Source organism: Pseudopodoces humilis, chromosome 24 (assembly GCF_049639895.1).
Source record: "Pseudopodoces humilis isolate 2021_Gansu_Grassland_sample_001 chromosome 24, ASM4963989v1, whole genome shotgun sequence".
Classification (NCBI taxonomy): Eukaryota; Metazoa; Chordata; class Aves; order Passeriformes; family Paridae; genus Pseudopodoces; species Pseudopodoces humilis.
The window spans coordinates 1,262,491-1,281,963 of record NC_142223.1 but is presented as its reverse complement, the minus strand read 5'-3'; the positions used below and the strand labels follow the sequence as shown (position 1 = coordinate 1,281,963).

Sequence of the window (19,473 nt, the reverse complement as noted above, 5' to 3'; positions counted from 1 at the left end):
GCCGGCGGCGCTGACCCGGATGTTCACTGCCGGGCGGCGGCGGAAGCGGACGGGCCGCGGCGTCGAAGCCACAGGGACGGACCGGGAGGCGCCGCCGTTCTACCGCCCCGCGCACCCGCCCAGCCGACATGGTGAGAGCGGGCCGGCCCCGCGCCCACAGCCGCGGCCCCCGCCCTTCCGCGCAACCCCCGCGCCACCCCCCGCGCCGACACCGCCCCCTCGCACCGGGGGGCCTCGCCCGGCCTCCCCCGGGCGGCGGGGACGGAGGGATGGAGGGAGGGCCCAGGCGGTGCTGCCGGGACGCAGGGAGGGCTGGCCCGGCCTGAGGGCGCTGGCAGGGGGGGCTGAGGCTGGCGGGGGCTCAGCCCGGCGCTCCGCAGGGCCCGGGGGCGGGGGACTCCGCTCCCCGGTTACTACCAGGTCTCTGGTCCCGGTACCGGGCGGTGTTTCCAGAGGGAATGCTGTCCAATTCCACAGGGAATGGTTCCGCTTTGGCGGAGACCGGTACCGCCCGGGGTATTGCGAACGGCGCGGGTGCAGCGGCGTCTGGGAGCGCTGGGCCCATCCGCTGTCGCTCCCGTGCATAAATCCAAGTTATCTCTGACCGTCTGGAAGCCGGGATCGGTGCTAAGTGTGCTGTGAGCTCATGGAATCTGCGAAATACGGGAAAGCCAAGCGCCGCCCGAGCAGGAGGTGCTACAAGCCGGGGGTGCCGCTTCTCCACAGGGCTGAGAACTTCCCTTTCCCACGGGGAGCCTCCAGTGTCCTCAGGCGTGTGGAATAATCTCCATCTCGCTGTGTTTCCCCAATGGATTAGCCCAGGGTTGCACAAACCCTTTCGATTTCACTTTGGTGCTGTGTAAAGGGAGCAGATTCCAGCAGGGCCCGCCCAGGGCAGCGAGGAGAGGGGAGCTGGCCCAGGCCCTGCTCTGCTCCCTGCTTCCCTGGACAGGAAAATTTCCCCAGCCTCCTCATGGATGGAGTCACTTGTAGGGCATCACATCACTTTATGCTGTTGGGGATTTGTTATTCATGACAATTCAACAATGTGCAAGTATGTTTAGTTCATGAAAGAACAACTCACAGCAGTGTAAAGGTTGTTTAACCGTGCAAGTGTAATCCTTTACTTCTTGCCTTCATCCCTAGGAATTTCAGGGGCAGTGCCTTACGTTTTTTTTCTCTGGAGCCACCTAAATCATGCAGGATGAAGATCTTTAATGTCAGGTGAAATATCAGGGTGCTGCACCTGAGTCCTGGCAGGACAGAGCATCTTATTCCAGCTGTGTACCTTATTTTAACACACTGAAATCTGTATGTGCGAGACCTGAGTGAGGATTCTCAAACTGGGATTCCAACAAACCTATCCTAACTCCTGCCACTGCAAAAATCCTCACAGGAAAAGAGTTCAAAGAAAACGAGGAGGCTTCATATTAAATAACAACAGTGGTACTAACTTCTTTGAAAGGGATATAAAAATGTGCTTTTAGGAGAATCCAGTCAGGGTTTAAATGTAACCGTGTCAGTCATTTGGAAGAGGTAGAGCACAAACCTTTTGGAAATCTCCTGAGTGTTACAAGGTTTTGCTGCCTTCTGGTTTTTTCATGTTTAGTCACAGAGACTTGGGCATAGGAGAAATTTGATCAGAACTGCCAACATTATGTGGTGGTTTCCAGTGTTGAGTGGACTTCAGGGACGAACCTGAAGCCTCCAGTTTCAACTCATCTGCAAACCCAGTGTTCTAGGTTCTTCCAGGATCTTTACTTTCGGTGGTCTGAGACCAGAGTACAGAAATGGAGCACTGAAAGGATGGAATGGCCCTTTCACTGAAGAGAACAGTTTTAATGGTGCAGGATATTGGGTCAAACGTTCCTGGTACCCACAGGGTTACCATCATCTGTGTAGGGCAGAGATGGGAACTTTTGTCTCCTTGGAGAACTCAGAGCCGTGCCCACATTTCAGTCAGGTGCTCAGGGAAACGCACGAAGCTTGAAAACTGCCTGGATGGACGGTGTCTCCTGTGCTAAAAATAAATGGAATGCACTGTTCTGGGCAAAGCAGGACTTGGGAGAGTGGATCTGCTGAGATTTCTGGAATTGTGGGTTATGAATGGATGGAATCCAGTTACTCTTTGTAAAAATAAAACCTTTCCTTTCCAGGTTATGTAAACTGGCCTGATCATGTTAGCAAGGATTTCTTCTGCTGTGCAACTCTTGAGGAAAAGGAGGACAATTTTAGCAAAAATTTATGATTTAATCATCCATAAATTCAGATTGTCTAGTGTAGTGCTGGCTGTGCATCATCCATCTAGGATTTGTGAGGCAGATAAGGAGCAGTGAAGCACAGCCCAGGGCGTGTGATGTGGCAGTGACACCAACACAAACCTCGAGTGCTGCTCAGGGTCACGAAGATTTTCAAGATAGGAGTTGTTTGTCTGGAATCAGAGCCCATCTCTAACCTGGTTGTGTCCCATTTGGACCTCCACCGTGTGCTGTGGGGACATTTTCAGCGTCCACAGCAAGTCCTTTGCCTTCTGAGAAACACCAGCTTCAGCTGTTTAGTAAAGTCTGTGTTTTATTAGGCAAGCCAAGTGTGTGAGCTTAGCTAAGTGTTGTCTTAAACAGCAAATTCCCAAAATAATCAAGTCCTAGGATATCACTGGGATAGAGAATTCTGCCATTGCAGTGATGCTTAATCTTGTGGTTTATTAGGGAGGGAGAAGCGATTGCAAGCTGAAGCTGTTCAAACAGGATTTCCTCATATGGTGAATATATATGCTGATGTGGGACTAGTTGACATCTGGGAGTGAAACAGAATGAAAGTGCAGCTCAGCTCTTTTGGGTGACTATTTTTAGTTCTTATTACTAGAGTTGAGTTGAGGAATTACTTTCTTTGGGAAAAGGACAATGCTGCCTTTCTCAGTTTCTCCTTCCACAGCTGTCAGCTTTGCTTTCCATCCATCCCTTGACTTCCCTGGATGAAGGATGGCTGGGGAACTCGGGTTGTTCATCATCACCCAGCACTTCCCAGTGCTCTGTACTGGTCCAGTTTGCCATTGGTGCATCAGGGAATCATGGAATGGTTTGATCTGGAAGGGACCTTGAATCCCATCCCATTCCATGGCAGGGACACCTTCCATAGCCCAGAGTGGTCTAAATCCAACCTGGACCTGGACCTTGGACTTCCAGGGATCCAGGGGCAGCCACAGCTTCTCTGGGCACCCTGTGCCAGGGCCTGCCCACCCTCACAGCCAGGAATTCCTTCCTAAAACCCCACCTATCCCTGCCCTCTGCTAGTGGGAAGCCATTCCCTGTATCCTAGCCCTTGTCCATAGTCTGTCACCATCCTTCCTGTCAGCTCCCTTCAGGCACTGGAAGGCCCCAGCTAGGTCACCCCAAAACCTTAAAATTCAAATTTTCACTCAGGATAATTCTGCAGACTCGATGGGCAGTGCCAGTGCCCGTGTTTATCTTCCTGCCTGCCCTTTGTGGGGATGTTTGGTCAAATCCAAGGAGCTCCTTACCCTGCAGAGTAAACTTGTAGAGAAGTGTTTGGCTGTGATTTGTCCCCTTTGGAATGGTTCACACCGTGACAGACCCACCTCAAGGTAAAATAAAAGATATTTTCAGTGCCTGCTGAAGGGAGCAGTTTTACTGGAGGATTGTGAGGTCCTGAAAGGTGCCTGTACACAGTTTAGGGCTATGGAATTCCAGGATAGTTTGGGCTGGAAGGACCTTTAAAGGCCATCTGGTCCAGCCCCCTCTGTGGGCAGGGACACCTTCACTAGAGCAGGTTGCTCAGCCCTGTTATTTTACCCTACTTTAATCCAATGTGCTTTAATAACTTCTTTTTCCAGGTGAAAGAGGTGATTACAGAAGTAGAAGATACTCAAAAGAGATGCTGATCTTCTGTTTTTATCAATATGTTTTAGTCAATCACTTTATAAAGTGATTCATAAACTGATTTTTAAAGTGCATTATAAAATTTCCTGCTTTCCCACCGATTCATGCTGGGAATGAATTTAAAAAGCCTCAACCAAATAAATCTTTGTGTCTCTCCTCAATGCAAGAAAGGCCCAAAACATGTGAATGCTTCAGTTCTTCCTGAGCTGTTGCCATTTCCAGGAATAAAGGTTAAAAAAAAAAAAAAATCTCACTTAAAAACATGAGATTTCAAATTTGAATTTCTTTGCACCACGGAGGCTTCATCCCTGAAGGACTAATTAATATTTCTGACCAACACAATCTTTTCCCAGGCTTTCTGCTCTCTCTAGTTGGGCTTTATCCCAAATTTTGTTTGCTGATAGGTTGTGCTAATTAAAAAGCTTCTCTAGCTTGAAGATCGAGAGTTCAGACCAGTGCAGTGGGGGTGTGGCCACTTCAAACTGGAGTAGAAACCAAATCTTTGGTGTGATGCCTTCTTAAATATTTATCAGTCCGTGACTGAGGGGTTCCTGCTGATGTTCCTGTGACAGGTGACCAAGAACTGTAGTGGAAACTTGGTTAAGGTGTGAAACTCTCCTGACTCAAGCTGAATAATTCAGGGTACCTGGACCTGATCCAGTGGCCAAAATTCACTTGTTATTCCTGTGTCCTGAAACAGGATGGGAACAAAAAAAAAACCCCAAAAGGGTTTTCCTGGGAAGTTGGAGCTCTTGCCTGTGTGGTAGATGAGAAATTTGCTTTTGAAACTTGCTTGGTGGAGCACGAGGGGAAATGTGGTGTTGAGGAAGTTTTAAAGGTGTTTTTCTGCTAATTGAGCTGAGAGGATTTATCATGGGAGGGTGGATTTGAAGAAGGGGCTTTGCTTGTTTCAAATTATTGTAATTCTGCTCTGTAATGCCAGATGCAGTGGAACCCTGTCCTTCTGTGAAGTTTTGAGTGAGGAATTGAAAGCTGGATCTATTTTGTCATTTTGTGCCTAAAATAATCTTCTATTTAGAATGACTTTAGGTAATACCTGGTGCTGTGTTTCCTGGAGTGCTGGTCTGAGCCTTGTCACCAATCAAGATTAATTTCCTTGTATTATCTGGTGCTGCTGCTTTGCCCTCCCTCCCTTTCGAAGGAAATATGCAGTTTGCTTTGAGCTCCTGCTCTTTGTGCCACACCTTCCAAGCCAGGCTGAAGAATTAGGGAATGGATTTGCAGGCACTTGACTTATCTGGCTGCTCAGAAGTTGCCTGCTTTATTGGTGCTCTATGCAAATTAAACCTCACTAGTTTATATTTCATCAGTGTACCTGCTTTATTTTCAGTGCAGGGTTTGTTTGGGAGCCCTGGCTCTGGGTTTAGCCCCTTGGGACTGGACTCCAGGTGCTGCAGAGTGTGTCCTTCCCCGAGTCTGAAGGGAATGTCCTCCACAGAAAGTGGAGCCGAGTCCTTTCCTGAAATTCACTTGGAATTTCAATCACGTCCTTGTTGCAAAGTGGGAGCCTTAGGAGCCTGGGTGAAAGCAGAACTCAGGATCTCACAATTTTAGCAGCATCAGCTGAAACAGGACTGAAAACAGCACTTAAGTAAGAGGATTTTGTGAGGAAGGAAAAATGTTTGAGACTGCACTGAAGACAGAAGCTTAGTGGTTGCCTGAAGCCACCACAAATAAAATACTCTTTATTCTCTCAGGGAATTTTGTTTGCGTTTCTTTAGGTGGTATTTTCTCTCTCTTCCATTTGACAAACTGCTGATTTTGAAAGCAGTGACCTGTTACCTGCCTTTCCTGGACATTTTTGCCTTGGTAAATACCAGGATTTAAAAAGCCCAGGCAGTTGGGGTCTGGCTGCCAGCCTGGGCTTGCAACCTGAGACAGGCTGAGGAAACAAGAGATGGGGCTTTTGGTTTGTTAATTCAAGGGAGGAGAGAGCCGTGAAATGGAGGAATGAGGTAAAATATCAGCTGCATTGTGCTGACTACAGCTGTATTTATCCACCAGGTGCTGTCACCCTGCTGATCCAGGTTTGGGTGTAATCTTGGCTCAGCATTGATGGTGCTCCACTGGGTGGTCAAAACCAGCTTCATGTAGCCATGAGTCCAGGCAGGGCTAACCCAGAGCTTGGGAAGGTGCAGACTGGCAAAATAATAGTAATAATAATAATAATTACTGGAATAATTGTTAACTTCACGTGAAAGTGAAGGGAAACGTGCTGGGGATCGAGGCTGGCACTTGTGTGCTCCACCAGAAAATGTCAGCACTGCTCAGACCGATCCCAGAGCCTGTGTGGAGCTGGGTGCCTGCCTGCAGGTGGGGTGGAGGGTAGGTCAGGCAGCTTCAAAAGTGACAAGGAAGGCATGGAAAAACTGAGGAAGGCACGGAAAAACCGCAAGGATAGGCAGGGAATTGCACAAAGGAAGGAATTGTGGGAGGCGTGGCTGTCAGGTGTGATATTCCATGGATTATAGGTATGAGAAACCAGGAGCTGCCTGGTTTGAAACTTGAATTCCTGGGATAGAACTGGAGCTCTGCAGGGCAGTCACCGAGGTAACTCGTGTGAGACCCAAGCACAAGGCATATTAACCTACTTTTCTGACCTTTGAGGAATGGGAGAACTTTGAGGGAAGAGGGCTAATGAGAGATCCTCCTGCCTGCCTTGCCAGGCATCCGGTTACTTGCCAGAGTTATCTCCTGAATTTACAACCCTGGCTGCAGCCTCCAGGAGCTGGAAAGTGCTGAGTTTGCATCTGAAGCTGGGCAGCTGTCGGCTCCAGGGAGAGCTGGGATAGAGCAAATCCTGAATTTGGGATGTTGACACCGTGTTAGTTCTGCTGTTGGTAAGCACAGGATGTTTGCTGTCACCTTCAAACACCCCTGCCACTCTCCAGTGTGTATTTTATCAAATGTTTTTGATGTGATTTCTCACTAAACAGAATTGAAGTTGCAGTTGACTGGAAGGGGAACCTGGATCTGTCAGGCCAAGAGCAACTTGCCCAATTTTGCTCTTCCTGCAAGAAAAAAACCCAAACTATTCCATTTCAATTAAGCAGTTCCAAAACTTTTGTGACCAGGCTGATTGGAACATGAAGCAGACAGTGCATAGAAGAAAAGAGCATTTGAAAAGGTCATTGAGCATTAGCAGGATTAAAAGAAAGCATCACAAATGGCATGTTTGTAGATGGTCAGGATGGCAAATGGCATCTCAAGAGGTGCTGTATTTGTAGTAATTATGGTTTCAATTAAATAAAACAAAAGAAGTGATCCCTGTAAAAATTAGGCAGCCCTTCTCTAAGGATGGATTTGGGCTCTTTCTCAGAATATTTGAGTGGGAATCAGGAGGACAGTGTGAAAAACAGGTCACCAGGCTTGTGAACCAAGTCAGACCTAGTGCTTTGGGTGATTTCAAAACCTTTTGGGGCACAAACACGCTTGTGTTCATCTCTCCTGGTAACGAAACCAGGTGTTGCAGGTGCCTCATGAGGAGTTTGCAAAATCAGGCTGAGTTCTTGTCTCTCAGTGCTGTGCTGTAATGGGTTATTTGCATTTTGTTTAGGTCAAATTTCCTATCTTTAGTTAGAACTAACAAAGAAAATGTTATTTTGTGTGAAATCGAGACTTAAAACGGGGAAAATCCCCCACTGTGCTGTAACATTAGTCATAAAACCTGTTGGCAAAGTTGGTCAGTTCTACAGGCAACTTCAGTGTCTTTAATCCATTTATTAAAAGTTAGCCACTTTTTTTTGCAATCTGTACAACTTTCATCTGTAGCCCCCACTTTCCTCTTTCATGTGGGGCTGACAGATTGCACAGTCACTCACTGCCACGATTTATTGGGAAGTGACTTTTTGCAAACTTTCTGCTTCACAGGAATTCCTGGCACCAGATAAAAGCCAGTAAATTGCATTGTCATGTTCAATGACAAGTTTAATAAATAAAACATTGTTTCTGTTACCCAGAAGACGAATGCTGGTGCAGAAATCATTAGTGATCCTGGCAAAAGGTCGGGACGAATAGCTGTTCCCAGAAAGCCTTGGTGCTGCTCCATCCTGCTCTTGTGGTGGTGTGTGATGGCTCTTTTCCTTGGACACATGATGGAGACTTGCACTGGATTTACATAAACTAAAGGGATAAATTAGTTTTGAGAGTAGACACAAGTCTGTGCCATCTGGAAATAGATCCTAGCTGGGAAGGAGGTGCCAGGGAAATGTTAATTTTTCCCTGTGTGCTGTGCACAGGGAACTGCATTTGGGCAGAAAACACCTACAGGAATGGAAACCACCTGCAGAATGTGCTCCTGGAGATGCTGGATCCTTGTAAACAATTAGGGAATTACAGACAGGTGCCTTGCTCCAGACTGTCAGGGGTTGTAGTTCCTTCTCCCTGCGTGTAAAATGTTTTGACAACTGGCTGGTCCATGAGATCAGGCTGCAGGCAGCTCTGGATTATTTAGAAGCTCACAGATCAGAGTGCTTTCAATGTGTTACAACTCACTTGATAATTGTTTTAGAGTTGGGCTGGTCTGTTGGGACTTGAGGATGACCTGGTTTGAAGGTGGGAATGAGGAAGGGAAATCAGGTTTTTGGCTGTATTTTCAGTGTGTACAACTCTGAGATTTCAGAAAACAAGTTGTGAGGATGTGTTCAGTCATTAATTGGGGGCAGTACTGCTTTGTGCTCGGTTGTACTTCAGAGTTAGAGCACAGCAGAATAAAATAAATCATGTGCAGGAGGACGTCTCCAAGGAGGATTTGCTGACTCAAAAGCCGTGACGTGACTTGTACAATTGCTCTGTAAATAAATACAGATTACAGGGGGCCTGGGGGAGACAGAGTACAGCAGCTTCTGCTAAAGCCTTCTGATCCATCACTTCTTGCTTTTATTTTAATCTCTGATCCTTCTCGCTTGGTATTGGTGGGATGAGTGGTGTCAGCACTTGGGATGTTTGGTGGTGACCGCGGCAAACTGGGCTGAACTCGTTACCGAGCGTACAGTGCGGTCAGAAGTGTTTGAGATAATAAAAGCCACTGGATCCATCTCAGCCAAAACCAGATACAGGTAAAAGTAGCTGAAGAGAAGGAGAATGAGGTCTGCATCAGTGTATTTTTTTTTATTAATAATCTTTGACCTTTTCTGGCTGTCCACAGCAGAGTCTGCATTCATGTTTTATTACCTTTGATTGTTTCCGAGCTGTGCTGTTGCTGTTTCTCCCCTAGCACACCTTGCTGTCACAGAGCTGGGATTTATGAGTCCATTACAAATGGTTTTAGATAGGATCTGCCAGAGGAGGGTTAATAGTCAAGGGAAAAATAATGTGGAAAAACAGATTGCGAGGGAAATGTGCAGCTGATGGAAACGTCATGAGTGTGGAACTTCTCTGGGCTTTCCCAGGTCAGACAGTTATTCCCCTTCCCATCTAATATCCTAAAAAAGTGAATGCTGACAGCTGAGAAGGGAACCCTGCAACTTTACATCCTACTGTACTTTTTATTACCCAAGGGTTACAATAATTCAACCCTTGCTGCAGCTTCTAGCAGTAATATTATCCTATTGTGTAACTGGAAAAGGGAGTCTTCTGCCCTTGGAGCTCTGGAAGTTGGCAGGGATTAAAATGACAAGCAGGAAGGGAAGCTGGGTATCTGTTTCAATTAAAAAAACTTAGTGTTGTAGTACCACAAAGCTGAAACATTAGTCAGACATTCCTGTTGGGAGAACTGACAGGAAATAATGTGATTTACAGTCTTGGGTATGTCTGCAGCTTAAAAGGAAGGAAAAAAGAGTCATTTGCTGGTTGTGTACTTCTAGCCCTGGATTAATTTACTGAGATACTTTGCCTGCAAACTGAGCAGTGATCAGAGTGATCTGATGTGGGGTTGCTTTGAATTGCATGGCATTGAACAGATGTTCTGCTTGCTGTCTCTCTTGAGGTTGTTACCTTATATTTTTGCTGTCTGAACATTGAGATGCTGCTTGTGCTTTGAATTTGGGTAACCTTTCAGATGCCAGTCTTGAGTAAAACTTGGGTGTGAAGTGTTCATCAAGATGTTTATCTGTCATTTCAGGTGTGTGGTTTTTGCACTGCAGTAATTTTTAGGTCCCCCAGTTGTTCTCAGTTGATGTCACAGATGGACAAGGGGGTTGCTAGCACGATCATGCCTGGAGTAGAAACGTTGTACTGGGTTTGCTGGTGGAAAAGATTTGGTGAATTATTTCCCAGGAAAGGCTAAACTGGGAGAAGCTCCCACTGTTGTAGCACTGAGCTGTCTCAGCTCTTGGCTCAGGAGCTTGCTCTGAGTGGGTTTGATACAGAAATAGAGCACAGAAGTGAAACCAGCCTGGGTTTCTTTTTGGAGACTCTGCCCAGCTTGGTTTATGCTCAGCAATAACAGCCTCAGATGAGCAGGAGTGTCCCAACAGAGAAGGGAGATTCAATCCACAGGGATTTGGGAGCAAATTCCTGCTGAGTGAAAGGCCAGGAGCTTTAAATGAGGTCTTTTACCTCCTTTGGAGTGGAATTGCCTTGGGATGGGGAGAGCTGCAGCTTGGTGTAAGCCCTCGTGGAAGATGGGATGGAGGTTCAGTCTCAGGTAACTGGCAGTGGAGAACTCTCCATTGCCAAACCTGGGAATAAAACCTGTGGATTTCTGCACTGAACGACATCTGCCCATACTCAGCCTTTAAAATGAGGGTGCACAGCTGTGCCCCTTTACAACTGCACATTTATACAATTTGTTTTGTAATTTTTCAGCACTGTTTTTTTCTGATTTGAGATTTAACAGAGTGCCCAGATGACCACAGACCTGTGGCTGTTGTGACAGGGTTTCTTCTTTGGAAATAAGCTAAATACAGCAAAGAGACCAAAAAGAAAAGAAGTTTCTTTTCTTTTCAGACAAAGGAAACTTTAAAATAACTACTACAGACATCCTCATAACATTTTTTCCCTGGGGTAGTGCCATGGGAATGCTGTAACAGGTGCTTAAGTGGAGATTCTAGATAGGCAAACATCTTTAAAGGAAACTTATTAAAGAGCTTTCATCTAAGCTAATATTTTCAGTCTTTGAGATTCCTGTGATCTCTAAATCCTTCAGTGACTTCAACTGTAATAAAACTTCATTTAGAATTTCTGTCTGAACTCCCTGCTCCTCCACAGGAGGTTCTGGGCTGGATGAAACAGGAATGGTGGAAAACGACCTATCAAGTAACACTAAGCTCATTAAGTCCTTGGCTTTGGGAGCAGCCCAGCCTGTCTGATCACCTGCTCAGAGAGCAGAGCTTCAGGAGCCTCTTCTTGGGGAAAGGCAAAAATTCCACGGCAGTCTTTTGTCTGCAGGTCTGTTAAGAAGCCTGGTCTTTAGTATGTGATTTTACAAAAGAATTAAGCAGGTGGAAATCCAGGGCAGGTGAAGTTGAGAGCAGCAGGAGGGGTTTGGAGAGGTGGGTGAGGCATGTCCTGAGCTCCTTCCTTCCTCTCACCCACTTGTGTGAAGGCTTTGGGGGGTTTCACTGATCCAGTGCCACTCTCAAAACTGCATCCAAACATCCCAGGGATGTTCAGCTTCTGTGAAATCAGGGAGCTGTGTGCTGCTGGCACCTGGGATGTGGTTCCTGTCCCTCTGTGCCTGCAGCTCCTCCATCTCCTCCAGCTGGGCACAGGCTGGCTTTGACCTCACACCTGGCTTTTAAACCTTCACCTGCAGACAAAGAACCAGGAGGATCTTGGTTCAGTTCCCTGTTCAATTCTGAAATAGTGGTACCAGATGTCTCCAATACCAAGGTACTGCTTTGCTCTGTAATCTCTCAGTTTGTGCTGCCTTTTTGACCATTCCAGCCGGATTTATGCCGGATTAAAGCGACGGTATAACCACGGATTTAGGGACACAACTGCAGCAGAAGCTGCCTTTATTTTGGTGCTTTCAGAGATCTGCTGGCAGGCTGTTTAATTACCTAAATGCTCTGTGAGAAACTGAGGAGTCCTGCTGCTCAGCCTTGCTTTTACCTCCTGGATACCAGGGAAATGCACTGTACCAGGCATGGTGTGTGCCTGCCTATTTTTGTTTTTCCATTGCTCACAGCCATGTATGTCAGCTGTGTCTGAACCCCTTGGAGAATCTCTGCCTTAAACAATCCTGCTCGTGTGTTTTACAGCTGTTATTGAATATATTGGGTAAAAATGGTCACTCCAGGTTTATCCATAAACACTGCAAGTGTGGCTACACTCCTCCATGCAGTGTATTTTATTATCAGTTTGCCTCCCTGTAAAATGCTCTGGGGTTGCAGCTTTTGTGGTGGTTTTTAACATCCTTCCCTAGGCTTTTTTGTGTTTTAAACAATCCCAGCTGGCAGAGGAGGACAGAGCACTCCCTGAAGCGTTCCCATGAGGAGCAGGACCCTGTGACAATGTTCCAGCTTTCCATCCTGGAGGCAAGAGCAGGGAAGAGAGATCCCCTGCAGTTACAGACCACCTAAAAACCTCTGTCCTTGGGGTGTGAGAGTTCAGTAGCTAAAAGTGAGGAGTTCCCTTCCTCTGGCCATCTAATGAACAACTTCCTCATGGATGTCCACTAAACTCAGCTCTCCCTCCTCCTCCTCCCCTCATTCCACAGGTTTAGCTTAATTGCAGGAAACTTGGCTTCCTGTTTCTCCCTGTCCTGGGGGCTGCTGCCTTGAGTAATGTGATAATGGAACTGTGTTAGTATTGGAGCTGTTTTTAAATAACACTTTGGGAGCTTGACAGAACACCAGAGGGTGAAATTAAACCTCAGCTGGTGGGATTTGGGTGGCTGGAAATGGCAAAGAGAAAAAGGAGGGGAGGAGCAGTAAAAACAAACTGGTTGTGCTTCACCTGATCAAAGGAGCTTGGGGAGATTTTGGGTGCTGTTAGGTCAGCAGGGAAGCGTCTGTTTGTGTCTGTTGGTGAAAACAACAGCTAAAGGTTATGTCAGGATCGTGGCTCAACTCCTCAAGTGTCTGGGGCACATTTTCTGACTCTGCAGTGGAGTTTAAGGGTGTTTCTTCGTGTCAGAGTTGGTGTGAGACCAGCTACAGTGAGCCCTTTGGAGAAAGTTGCTGTGTTAACTGTAAGTTATTTAAGTTATTTTGATGTCCCTGATTTCTTTAGACACAGGCAGCTCTTGGTGTGTGTTTTGTAGGAAGGAGGAAATCATGGATTTTGCTTTGTGTGCATGTTTCATTCTGGTTTGCTGATAAAGCTGCAGGAGAGAGGGAGCTGTGTAGTGGATCAGAGTTTATCTTGGATGCTGGTTATCTCAGGCTGATCAGTGCAAACGAGGAAGTGTTAAACCTCCTTTTGGGAGAAGGAACTTTCAGTTCCCTAACCCAGGTTATTATTGAGATACTGTGGAAAAACAACACATTAAACACTTACACAAACATTGGGAGTGTTTTTGGTGAGGCAAGGACCGGACTCCTTTCCATCAACTGCACGGTGTTAAATTGCCAAATCAATAATCCACAATCAAATATAATGAATTTTACTTGAATTAATGCAAAGCTGCTGAGAACTGGGAGCTGTGTGTTGTGTTAGCTGTCCACCTTGTGTCTGAGGGCTCTTTTTATTCCTGCAGAGTGACCAACAGCTGGATTGTGCCTTGGATTTGATGAGGCGCCTGCCTCCGCAGCAGATAGAGAAGAATCTCAGCGACCTCATTGACTTGGTGAGTACTGGATGCTGTCCCCACAAGGGATTTGTCTGTCCCCCTGTCCTTTGGCAAGGTTGAACAACCAACCAAGCAATGTCAGGAATCCAGGTGATTGTTTCGGGCTGTGTGTGCAGGGACACTTAGGGGTGAAGGGTCATTAGCAGCTCTCTTAACGAACTCGCTGCCAGGTGGGAGGCTGCTGTTTGAATTTGGGACAGTGTGTAGGGATGGATGCAGACCCTTTTACCTGGCTGTTACCTCCTGCTGAACAGCCTGCTGTGTGGAGCTGTGCTGCCCCACACGCTGCAGAAACACCGCTGAGAATCTCTGGAGAACACCCAAATCTATTTATAATTTGTGCTCCATCAGATGTTCTGCAGTCTAGTGGTAAAAACCAAACCTGGCTGACCATCTTGTGTCTGATACCTTTTTTCCTGCTTGTTCCTGGGACTTTTGTTGTCCTTTACACACTGCTGGGGAAGAAAACTGACTTTAGAAGGATTTCTAGGCTCGTTACACATCTTGTGATGCACGTTTGGTGCCAGCTGTCCCTTAAAACAGTGTGTGGCACAGTTTCCTCTGGAGAAACTGAAGGTGTTCCTGAAATATGGATTTAATTTATACAGAGTCTGCTAGTGGGAGAACTGGGTTCTATTGTCCAGTCTAAATACATGGCTTATCTCTGACCTAAGCTTCTAAATTTGTACAGAAGAGCAGCTGCTCAGCAGGCAGAGGTTTGGTTGGGAAGCTACGGTCAAAAAGTTGTGTCTGGCTTAAATTTCTCGAACTCTAAACATTTCTTTTACTTCTGGATGCCAAGATACAGGTAAGAGAGCTCTGGGTGTCAGGAAATAAATGATTCCCTGCAGGAAGAGATTATTTCTCTCTCTTGAAACCATTTAGTAATTGGCTACATCTGTGCCCCCAAAACTGTTGGCAACCTAAAGCGTTATTTTTGTGGCTGTTGCCAGAGGTAGGACACAAGTAACTAAATCACTGATCTGATCTGGTGTGACATGGTTGGTTTTGTGATGAAATTGGGAGGACTGGGTGAGTATTGGGGTTTGAGCAGCTCCCAGGACCACTCAGAACAAGGAGTTGTTTGGTAAGCTGGAGTGTGTAATTGGTCTGAGGTTTTTTAATGACTCAGAAAATTGCTGGGTACCTCTAAATGCTGGAATTACTTTTGGATGGTGCTCATTAGTGCTCTACATGCTTTCCATCAGCAACACGCTCCCTGGGCTCCTTTTCATAGCATAACACGAACCAGACCAGTTTGGTGCTTGTTAGAAGGAGGGTCTGTGACCCCCACACGAGGCATTGCAGCCCCTCTTCTGGGGCAGAGATGAAATAATTTGTTAAATCCAGCACCATTCCTTTATTGTTGAGACACCTGCAGACCTGTTCTGCAGCCACTCTCGGCCTGACCTGAAGTCTCCACTGGTTAGACAAGAGCAGAATGTTGCAGGTTGATGAAATTTGGGGGAGAATTGTAAAACGTGGCACCTTGACTTCTTTCTTGGCTTCCTTGTGCTGTGTTTCCTTGCCACGGTGGAGTGGGTGTGAAGCAGAGGATCATGGCAATATTTGGTGTGAAATTTAGGGTATTACTTGAAGTCTGTTTGCAGCTCAGTTTGCCGTGGTCCTTTTATAGGACTTGATATCCAGACTGATGGTGGCTGCTTGTTTAAGATCCACTGAAAGGAGAGAAGATGGCTTAGAAATGCCATTTTGTGTAAAGAGTTTTATAAATTAAGACAGTGAGTAACTGGCATCTCCCTTCCAGAATCCCAGGATGGTTTGGGTTGGGAGGGACCATGAAGCTCATCGAGTCACACCCCCTGCCATGGGCAGGGACACCTTCCATGAGAACACCTCGTTCCCAGCCCCGTCCAGCCTGGCCTTGGACACTTCCAGGGATCCAGAGGCAGCCACAGCTTCTCTGTGCCAGGGCCTCAGCACCCTCACAGGAAGGAATTTCTTCCAAATATCCCATCTAACCTCGTCCTCTGGCAGTTTAAAACCACTCCTAGGCTGGTGTTTCTGCTGGGAAGAGGAAGCACACTAAATTCCCTCCCTGAGGTGCCTCTTACTCTCTCCATGTTCTGCTGCTTGTCGCTCATAAAAGAGCATCTTGATCCCAAACTGAATACTACATGGACTGTGTCCAGGATTATCCAGGACTGTCCATGACTGCCCCCAAGTGTTGTGCTGACGAGGGAAATGCCTCAGACTCCAACATGAAGTGAAAGAGGGGGTGGAAGAAGAGAATTTTTGGGTCACTGGCCCTCATCAGCCCAGACACTTTTCATTCATTAGCAAAACAGTTTGTGGTTTGCCCTTTCACCACATCTATTGTTGGGTTTTTCAGGCTGCTGAGGCTTCAATTAGAGTTCATTAGAGACCTTGTCAATCACAGCACTCCAGAAGTCCTGCCTGAAAGAAGCTGTGCGTGGTGCTGGAAGTGGGCCTTGGCATGGAATGCTGTGCTTGGGGTTCAGTTAGTCATGATGTGTAAATGCACTATTCAGAGGCTGTCAGAATGTACAAGAGGACTTGTGGATCTCCACAGAAGGAGTTTGCTGTAAGCACATGCCTTTTTAAGGACAACTAATTTAAATTGGAATCATTTTCCGTGGAGCTCCTGTTAAAACTGTGAGCCTCAGAACATCTGCCTGTGGGCCAAGTCCAAGCTGGAAGGAAGGTCCCGAAAGGGGAAGGTGATTGCACTGCTCTTCAGTGCTTTTGTTGTGAAGATGCTCCAAGTCAAAGGTTGGACTTGATGAACTTCAGGGTCTTTTTCAACCTGAATTATACTGTGTGTAGTGACAGCACTTGGATGAGTGCTTGGAGTGGCTGAGCAGCTCATCCTGAAAGATCAGAACAATCCATGACCATTTTCCTCCTGCTTCCTTTCTCTTCAGGTCAGCTGGACAGAAAGTCAGCCCTCTGTACTTTCAGGTGTTCTTTTTCCAAAAGAAATCCCAAAAAAGAATCAGCTTCTGGACACCTCAGCAGCACAGGGTCACAACCTCCAGACTCCTTTTGTGGGGTGTTTTCTTCAGACAGCTTCAGTGATGTGTCTTTGAGGTGGCAAAGGGGGAAGGAAACTGGATTTATTGATCTGTTTATTTATTTATATTATTATTTATTGCCTCGATGGCTTTGACTCGAGCGTGGAAGTCGATGCACTCTCAGTCTTGGTGAAAGTTAAGCAGGTTCCTTTAGCAAGTACAAATTTCCTGCTGACTGTTTAATTTGGATGTTTGCCTGGGTGTGTATAATAGAAATTAGATGGAAAATCTAGCTGACTCAGGAAAATCAGATGCCTGGCATGGAGTGGGGACAGAAAATGGTCCTAGACTTGCCAGGAGAGCTCACAGCCACAGCTTTTTCCTTCTCTTCTCCCAGTAAGATTGGTATTTAAACAGCAGCCATTCCCAAAAGTGAAAGCTTAACAGAACCAAGTGATGCTGCCCTGGAAGAAATAAAGTGAGAATTCTTTATAGACACAGCAGTCATAACTTTGCTGGTTATTTTTTTAAGGCTCTGTTTGCAATTAAAGATCTGGGAGGTGATCAGCTCTCCTTTCTCGTCACAGGGGAATACTGAAGTATTTTTAGTAGAACCTGTTACTTTTTAGAAAATCCTGGAGTGATGAATCTTAAAATGTATAAACTTATGATTTTGAGATATTTAAATCTGCTTGCAAGCCTTCAGTCACTGAAGATCTATGAAGCTACAGAATTTACCCCCAGGCAAACTGCACTGCCTGGGCTGCACAGACCATAAAGAACATGAGAATGTGACTGGAGCTTTTTGTGTTTGGAGTCCAAGAGCCCGAGCAGGACTTGCAGGGAGAGATAAAATAATTGGATGCAGATGGCCAGCTGAGCGTCTGGCGAGGGTGGGAGATGTTTTAAACAAAAAAAATCAGGTCCAGTGAAAGCTGAAAAAGAAGGTGGTGGAAGCAGAAGTGCTTTGACAGCCCTGTTGGGCTCAAAGCTGAGTTTTTGACCTGCTGTTCTGCCTGGACTTGCTGACCTGTGGGATGAGCTCCCAGCAGCCAGGCAGTTTTCTAACACAAGGATTATTGGCTAAAGAAAAGGGCTCTGGCTCTCAGAATAAATTTATAGTGGTTGAGAGCAAGTTTTTTCCATTTGAGTGAGTGGCTGTAAGCAGGAGCTTTTCCAGCTAGCAAAGATTACCTCTGGATATCTTGATGGTAATTGGAGATAGCAATTAATGCATGTAAATTGTTAATGTGATGCTTGGCTCAGAGCTAGCAGCCCCACTTCTTGGCATGAGATTGGAAAAGGGAATTTCAATTCTGGCTTTATATAACTTATTATTTCTATTTTTAAGCCTTTTTGTCTTCCAGGCTCCTGCCACTGCACTGCTGATGTTAGAGACCCTTAAAATACCAGTTTAAATATCATTTGAAGGGCGTGTGTGTGAAGATGAATCCTAGCTGGAAACCTCCCTAACCTCCTTAAAGGATGGAGGGAAAAGCTGAGATAGAGCAATATCACTGGAGAGAATATTTCCTGCATATCCCTGAATCCTTGCTGGATATCCCCAAGCCCAGCTGGACTCTGACACAAGCAGTCAGGGTTTCCCGAGGTCTGGATGGCTCCTGGGAGTGGGAACAGGATACAGGAGCTTTCACCTGCAGGTCACTCTGTGGCTGCTTTTTGATTCTCAGAAGGGGAATCCAGCAAAAAAAACCCAGTTTTATCCAGCAAAGCACAGGAAGAAAGCCAAGGATCCTGTTTTATGAATGGTTGTCACCTTTTTAAATGTGGTTCCTCGAGCTGAATTCAAACGTTCTGTAATTAATGTGATGTGTGTGCTGTGACACAGTTAGCAAACAAACCTGGATTTGCAACCTTGTTAACATCTGTCTTTTTTGCAGAAAAAGCTCATTTGGCTTAATTTTGGTTTTGCCAATTCTTGCAGTGCTGGAATTCAGAATGCAAGAACATGAATAACACAGAGCTTTTTCCAGTATGAATTCTGTCTTGTCTGAACACAAAAGTCCATTTAATTGTCATTTCATAAACAAAGCTTGATGATTGTGACCAAATTGATTTGGTCCAAATTAATGGATGGATCAAATGAAGGTTTAGCACTGTGTGGATTTGTGGGAGTGACTTTACTGGTGGTTTTAGGCCCGAGATGAGTGGAGCCAGGCTTCCTTCTTGAGTTTCCACAACATCTGCTGGGCTGTGCCTGCCTTCTGCAGGAACAGGAAATTCTGGGGCTGTGCAAAGGACTCTGAAACATCACAAAAACGTTTTATTAGATGAAGGATCTGAGCTGGAAGTGTGCCAGAAGGGTTATTTTGTCAGAGGGTCAGGGCTTTTCTGTGTTTGAGTGGTTTCCTCAAGCCACAGGAGCAGAGCTTCTGTCCTCCCTTAATGTTGAAAGTTCACATGTGATAAAAATACTCACTTTGTGGTAAGATGGGGCTTTTAATTAAAAACTTCTCTCATCACATGTTGTGTTCAGGTAGCTGCAGGTTCAGGTACCTTGCAGATCCAAAACACAGATGGATCTCCTTGGCTGATTGAAGTTTGCCTCATCTTCCCAGAACTGTAGAAATGTTTGGGTTGGAAGGGTCCTTAAAGATCACCCAATCCCATGGGACAACTTCCACTGTCCCAGGTGGCTCCAAACCCCATCCAACCTGGCCTTGGGCAATTCCAGGGATCCAGGAACAGCCACAGCTTCTCTGGGCACCTGTGCCAGCCCTCCCCACCCTCACAGGGAAGAATTTCTTTCTAATTTCTAAAGTAAACTTAATCTCTTTCGTTTTGAAGCTGTTTCCCCTTGTTCCTTCTGCTTCTTTGAGCAAAAAACGTATACTCTCTAATTTTTCTGCATTTAGCACGG

General features: G+C 46.1%; 1 protein-coding gene across 2 annotated transcripts in view; it reads left to right on the top strand.

The window, feature by feature from the left end:
- Positions 1-19,473, top strand: part of CAPZB (capping actin protein of muscle Z-line subunit beta) — a 50,413-nt gene continuing 30,940 nt past the window's right edge. For both annotated transcript variants that reach the window (XM_005528258.3, XM_005528257.3), the window contains exons 1-2: positions 1-131; positions 13,504-13,593. In XM_005528258.3, the coding sequence (XP_005528315.1) occupies positions 129-131; positions 13,504-13,593 (93 nt within the window). In that variant the 5' untranslated portion in view covers positions 1-128. The remainder of the gene's footprint in view (positions 132-13,503; positions 13,594-19,473) is intronic.